The sequence below is a fragment of the Mus caroli genome, chromosome 19 (genome assembly GCF_900094665.2).
Source record: "Mus caroli chromosome 19, CAROLI_EIJ_v1.1, whole genome shotgun sequence".
In the NCBI taxonomy this organism is placed as follows: domain Eukaryota; kingdom Metazoa; phylum Chordata; class Mammalia; order Rodentia; family Muridae; genus Mus; species Mus caroli.
Genome location: NC_034588.1, coordinates 35,592,223 through 35,599,106, shown reverse-complemented (window position 1 = coordinate 35,599,106; position 6,884 = coordinate 35,592,223). Strand labels below are relative to the sequence as shown.

The window sequence follows — 6,884 nt, the reverse complement described above, 5'->3', positions numbered from 1 at the left end:
AGGGAGGGAGGGAGGGAGGGAGGAAGGGAGAAAGGGAGAAAGAGAGAAAGGGAGAGAGAAAGAAAGAAACCATATTTCCACCAGACCTAAATAAATTTTTAAAAAATTCTACAAAGTAAAGGAGGTATCAGCTTATAAGAAAGAAAGAAAAAGCATGAGAATGTATGGAGCTCACAAGTAACAACAATTCACAGAATAGTTCAGGTGGCTCTGACATTGTGTAAGAGAATTAAAAAAAAAAAAACCCAAATCATTCATCTCTTTACTTTGAATGACAAAAAAAGTAAAAATAATATCTGTATGAGTATGTTCAAATATAGGCAATAGAAAAAAAGGGAAAACAAGGCATCAAAATCAAATCCTGGGGCCATAGCTCAGTGCAATAACACTTGGCTGGCATGTGCAAGGCCATGGGTTCAGTCCCCAGCACTAAAATGAAAGAAAAAGAAAAGAAGAAAGGATAAATTTTCAACATATACATGAGTATGGTGGCATATGCCTGTAGCCTAGCATTGGGAGGCAGACATAGGGGAATCATGTGAACTCAAGAGACTGGCAACCACATCAGAAAAACGGTGAGACACTGACTGGAATTTAAAAGTAGGAGAGAATAGCGTATAGATGCAGAGTTTTTATTGGGCTGTTTTCTTTTTCCTTTTTTGTTGCTGTTGTTCATTTATGTCTTTTTAAACTTTATCAACATCTTACATTGCCATTTCAACATAGCTTGTTGAAATCAAAATATGTTTTATTATACAAGGCAAAAATCTACAGTAGACATTCACAAGAGATAAGCAAGGAAGCAAAACACAGCTTTAGAGTAAATTACATTGCCACAGAAAATCATTTAATAGAGAAGTAAAGATGCTATAATTAGACCATAAATGACACTTGGAAAGCAATACTTGTCAATGATTACCTAATTATAACTAGCTTAAATTCTCAAATTTAAAAAAAAAAAAAAAAGAAACAAGAGACTCCGTATTCAAAATAAAACAGTAACAACAAGCAGCCATATTGTTAACCTATTTCACTTATAGGGACATATACAAACTGAAAGAGATTCAACGCAAATAAACCAGAAGTAGCCATGATTGGATAAAATATAGTTTAAGCCAAAATTAGAAAAAGGAGACAAAGATGGTCATTATGTAACAGTGAAAGGTAAATTCAGTTTCTTTCATTTTGTGTTGGTGGAAGATTAGAATCATATTTTCAATTTAGAAACTCTAAGATAACTGAAGTTCAGGGTCAGAGGGACAAGCTTACCTTGGGAATGACGTAATTTCTGAATCTAACATTACAGGTAGCTGCATGGGGCACATTGTTGGGGATGAGGTCAATGTATCTCTGGATCTCATGTACCATGGCATCAGTGTAGGGCATGCGGGTTCTGTCCTGCATGCAGGGGCTCCTGTGTCTGCCAATCACGTGATCGATCTCTGCCTGGACTTTAGCTATTAGGACATAATTTAAAAAGGGTACATTTGTCATAGGAATTCAAGTCTATATGGAGTGTGATAAAGGTATCAGACCACATGTACACTTAGAATTCGACAATTGTTATAACACACAAATTCCCACACACACACAAATTAGGCACTAAGATTAACATGTGCAAACAGGTACCGTATTGTACACAATATTCAACACACAGAAATGATGAACTGTTTCAATATGTAAATACTTTTTACATGTGAATTATAACCATTACTGGCTCACTGGAAAAAACACAGAACAAGAATTAATTTCACATCCAAATAATAATGATACTTTAAAATTGAGTCATGGAACTGGAAGGATATTTCCGTGGTTAAGAGCACTGGTTGCTCCTACAAAAGATCCAGATTTAATCTTAGCACCCACAGGTAGTTCACAAATGTCTGTAACTCCAGTCTCAGACTTGATGCCTCCTTCTAGTCCCTGTGAACACCAGGAATGTACATGGTCCACAGACATACATGTTAGGCAAAAACATCCATACACATAAAATAAATAATAAATATTTTTAAATAGAAAACTAAATATCTTCATGTGTTTGTGCATATGTGAATCTTAGTTTCCTGTTTTCATCCTTACAGTTTTCAAAGGCATTCACTTTGAAATCTTCTAGAAGTTGTGTCTGTAGTTTCTGTTCACACTCATAAATAATGACTATTTCTATTATTTAATTACTCTATTTGTGAGCGGTTTTACAATAGAGAAGAATTACACTCCTGTGACCACTTCACACAAAATATTGAAACTCACACACACACACACATACACACACACACACACACACACACACACATATATATACATGCTTACAAACACACACATGCTTACAAACACTAACACAGAAGCTACACAGAGTCACTTTTTGTTGAATTCAGAGCTCTGGTGTTTACTGTCGCTCACAGTAACTTCATTTCTCTTATTCATTTTTCTCTATTGTCAAAATTGACCTCATTTGTATTTTATCATATGTGTACAAATGGCATCTGGTGACACAAAAACATCAATATTAAAACTTCTCTCAGGCTATCTGAAGAAGACTGACTTTGCCTCACAAACCTGAGTCATACCTGTGACCTCTGTGTATTTCAGTAGGAGCAAGAGTCCATATCTTAGAGTAATGTTTGTGGTTTCTGTTCCAGCTACAAATATGTCGGTTACAGTGGCCATCAAGCTTTCAATAGTAAACTCCGAATGGGAATTGTGTTTTTCCTGAGAATTTTTGTTATTAGAAAGTGACAATACATATTAGAAAGTGACCAATTTCAACAATTTTCAAATAATACAAGTTGGTTTACAATAAGCAAATTTAGAATGTGAAGTGCATAGTAAAACTATCACAGCAAGTGCACAGTATAGCACAGAATGGAAGTTAACTACCTCTATCTTCATTTCTATGCCCTTATTTCTTCCTTGAATCAAAATTGAATTTCTCAGAGCATGCCACACCAATAACATAACAAAAAAGTACCCACTGATACAAATTTTTCATTCCTTCTTTTTTTAAGATTTTATGTATTATGTGTACAGCATTCTGCCTGCATTTATGCCTGCGAGCAAGAAGAGGCCTCAAGATATCATTTATAGATGGTTGTGACCCACGATGTGGTTGTTGGGAATTTAACTCAGGGCTTCTGGAAGAGCAGCCAGTGCTCTTATCTTCTGAGCCATCTCTCCATCCCCCATTCTTTCTTTCTTAAAACACATACTACAATGGAGATGGTGTAACTCATCTGGAGCCCAAGTACTTTAACAGCTGTATGGAGGTTGGAGAGATGAGTCAGCCATGAAAAACACTTGCTGCTCTTCCACAGGATCTAACTTCTATTCCCAGTATCCATACCTGGCAGCTTACAACCATCTGTAATTCTAGCACCAAATGATCCAGCACTGACAAACAAACACACCTATGCATAATTTTAGAATAATAATAATAAATCTTTAACATCAGTATGAATATTCATATGTTAAGTGTAAACATGAAAAATGGCAGGCATGCACCAATGTACCCAGAAAGAGTTTGAAGTTTTTGAAGTGTAACACAAAGTTGAATAAGAGACTCCTGACTCTCCTCTACCTACTGATACATCAATATATCAATATATCTATATATATATGTGTGTGTGTGTGTGTACACAAGTATATATAAATGTATATACATTTATTTATATGTGTATATATGTGTGTTTTTATATATTCATGTATATAAATATGTATTGATTTTTATATGTTGATGTCAGAATGGGTTTAGGGACTAGAACACTTGTAAACTAAGAATTTATTCATAATCATGCACAAAATTAAGTACAAAGGTTAAAAGTATATTGGTACAATAATGGCAATCCAAAGACACCATTATAAAATTCTTTAAAAGCGCCAATGTACAGAATTTTCTGAGTGAAAGAAGGACAAAGTCATAAGTGAAACACTATCTGAAAGGTTCCCGGTAAATTTACTCTTAAGTCAGTGACTCTAGGCCAGAGGAGGTGAAACATAGCTGTGATTCTCTAAACCATGGTGATAGTGGTTGCTACAAGGACTCCTAACAGTGCTAGCCACTGGGGAGACTTTTGTAACACTGCAAAGTGCAGGTGAGGAAGCAGGCAAAGGGAACACTGCCTATTCCTATTCTAATGTAAACTATTGCAGTCTCCTTGGCAAACAGAAGGGCAGTTCATCAGTAAAAATGAAATGAACATGACTCAGCCATTTCACCCATCATTATAGATCCAAAACAAAATTGAAATTAATAAGTTACAGAGATGCCTACTCTCCTATTATCGCCAGCATTATCTACTGCAAACAACCAAGGTACCGATGAATAAAATGGTGGACTTTTAAAATATGAGAGATTAAAATTTAAGATGGCCGGGCTAGAGAAGTGGCTCAGTAGTTAAAAGCACTGGCTGGTCCTGAGTTCAATGGTGGCTCACAACCATCTATAACTGTAGTCCCATGAGATCTAATGACTCTTCTGGCATACAAAACACCCACAAACACAAAATAGATGAATAATTTAGAAATTTCAAGATGGATAAAAATAAGCCAGGATTGATGACATTATTTCAGAATCTATCTTTTCGTAATGCAGACTACCATTAAGACAGTACAAAGAAGAAAAAGGCCCTTTTACAGACTCTTGAACTCCACTCTGATCTCAGTAATTTCCCCCTGGGTAGCAAAAGCATTGCACTCGTGTTTTGTTTTAAACAAATACCTGAAAGAGTGGAATTTCTTCATGCCAATGCCTACATTTTCAGAGTACCTCAAAGACATTTTTACCTGACTGTATGTCCAGAATCATGTCTGGTTACACTCAGTTAAGGTTCTTACCCTCCTGTGTCACCACACACATCTGAGCCTCTCATCACTTCACTGTACCTACCTTAAATCCTCGCTCCTGCTACCTTACTCCAAATACTCAAAGATTAGTAACAAACTCAAGTCTCATTAGTAACAAAGAGTAGTAACAAGCCGAAATCACCTGCCGCGTTAAGCACAGGTCTGTCATTCTCCTGTGTCATCAAGTTCACTTTTTACTTTAATGTTTGATAGTGTGCATTTTTAAGTTGTTTATGCCTAACTCACCCAAAGGGTATCTTCCCTGTCCTCATATACCTTATTAAATAATTCTGATTGCTTAACAATTCAATTTTAAATCTTAAATGATGCTAGTCCAGTTCATGCCCACATTAGGAACCTATAATGCTTACCAAGTGTTTCTTGCCTGGAAAGTTAAATTTTTTCCAATAAGAATAGAAATAATTGATGAAATATAAGTTATCAAATAACTTAAATGGAAACACTTTACCTGTTCCATTTTGATCAGGAAGCAGTCAATGAGGTCCCGAGGATTGTCCATGTCCAGTGTTTCCTGGTGTTCTTTCACTCGCCCCAAAATGTAACTTTTTATTTCAGTAAAATTTTTAATTATTTTGTTATGACTCCCTGGGAGATAACTGATGAGGGTAGGCAGAGCATTGTAGACCTTAAACATTTTTGAAAATATGTTTATTAGGCTGAATGTAGTCACTCACATTTGTATTCCAGATACTCAGGAGGCCTATGTGAGTGAATCACCAGAGCCTTTGAGTTTGAGAATGACCCAGGTAGCATACTGTGATGCCATCTCAAGAAAAAGAAAAAAAAAAAGTCAGGCACTGACACAGTCTCTCAGGAGACAGCTATATCAGACTCCTGTCAGCAAGCACTTGTTGGCATCCACAATAGTGTCTGGGTTTGGTAACTGTATATAGGATGGATTTCCAGGTGGGACAGTCACTGGATGGCCTTTCCTTCAGATTCTGCTCCACACTTTGTCTGTGTGTCTCCTCCCATGAATATTTTGATCCCCTTTTAAGAAGACCCGAAATATCCACACTTTGGTCTTCCTTCTTCTTGAGCTTCATATGTTCTATGAATTGTATCCTGGGTATTCTGAACTTCTGGGCTAATATCTACTTAACAGTGAGCAGCCATCCATTGGACTGAACACAGGGTCCCCAATGGAGGAGCTAGAGAAAGTACCCAAGGAGCTGAAGGGGTTTGCAACCCCATAGGAGGAACAACAATATGAACCAACCAGTACCCCTAGAGCTCCCAGGGACTAAACTAACAACCAAAGAGTACACATGGTGGGACTCATGGCTCCAGCTGCATATGTAGCAGAGGATGGCCTAGTCAGTCATCAATGAGAAGAAAGGCCCTTGGTCCTATGAAGGCTAGATGCCCCAATGTAGGGGAATGCCAGAGTGGGGAGGTGGGAGTTGGTGGGTGGGGAAATCTCAGGCATAGAGGATGCCTTGAAGATATGGACAAAACAGTTCAAGGAATACAAAACATAAAAAAAAAAAAACTCCTAATCCAAAACAGCCAGGAAATCCAGGATACAATGAAAAAAACCAAACTTAGAAATAATAGGTATAGAAGAGAGTGAACATTCCCAGTACAAAGAACCAAAAAAAAAAAAAAAAAAAAAAAAAAATCAAAAAAAAAAAAAAAAAAAAAAAAAAAAAAAAAAAAAAACTTCAACAAAATCAGAGAAGAAAAAGAAATCAGAGAAGAAAGAAATGTCATAAATGTACAAGAAGCCTCTAGAACACCAAATATATTTGACCAGAAAATAAAATCCTCTCATCACATAATAATCAAAATAAAAAATGCACAAAACAAAGAAAGAATATTGTGATGGTTTGTATATTCTTGGGCCAGGGAGTGACACCATTTGAAGGTGTGGCCTTGTTGGACTAGGTGTGACCTGGTTGGAGTAGGTGTGTCACTGTGGGTGTGGTCTTAATACTCTCACCCTAGGTGCCTGGAAGTCAATCTTCTACTAACAGCCTTTGGATGAAGATGTAGAACTCTCAGCTCTGCCTGTGCCATGCCTG

At 36.8% G+C, this 6,884-nt stretch overlaps 1 protein-coding gene across 1 annotated transcript in view; it reads right to left on the bottom strand.

Annotated features, from left to right (window-relative positions):
- The window catches only part of LOC110285234 (cytochrome P450 2C55), a 39,479-nt gene that overhangs the window by 5,589 nt on the left and 27,006 nt on the right, over window positions 1-6,884 (bottom strand). The window contains exons 6-8 of the mRNA XM_021151220.2: window positions 5,309-5,485; window positions 2,568-2,709; window positions 1,270-1,457 (exon numbers count right to left, since the gene is read on the bottom strand). Coding sequence (XP_021006879.1) covers window positions 1,270-1,457; window positions 2,568-2,709; window positions 5,309-5,485 — 507 coding nt within the window. The remainder of the gene's footprint in view (window positions 1-1,269; window positions 1,458-2,567; window positions 2,710-5,308; window positions 5,486-6,884) is intronic.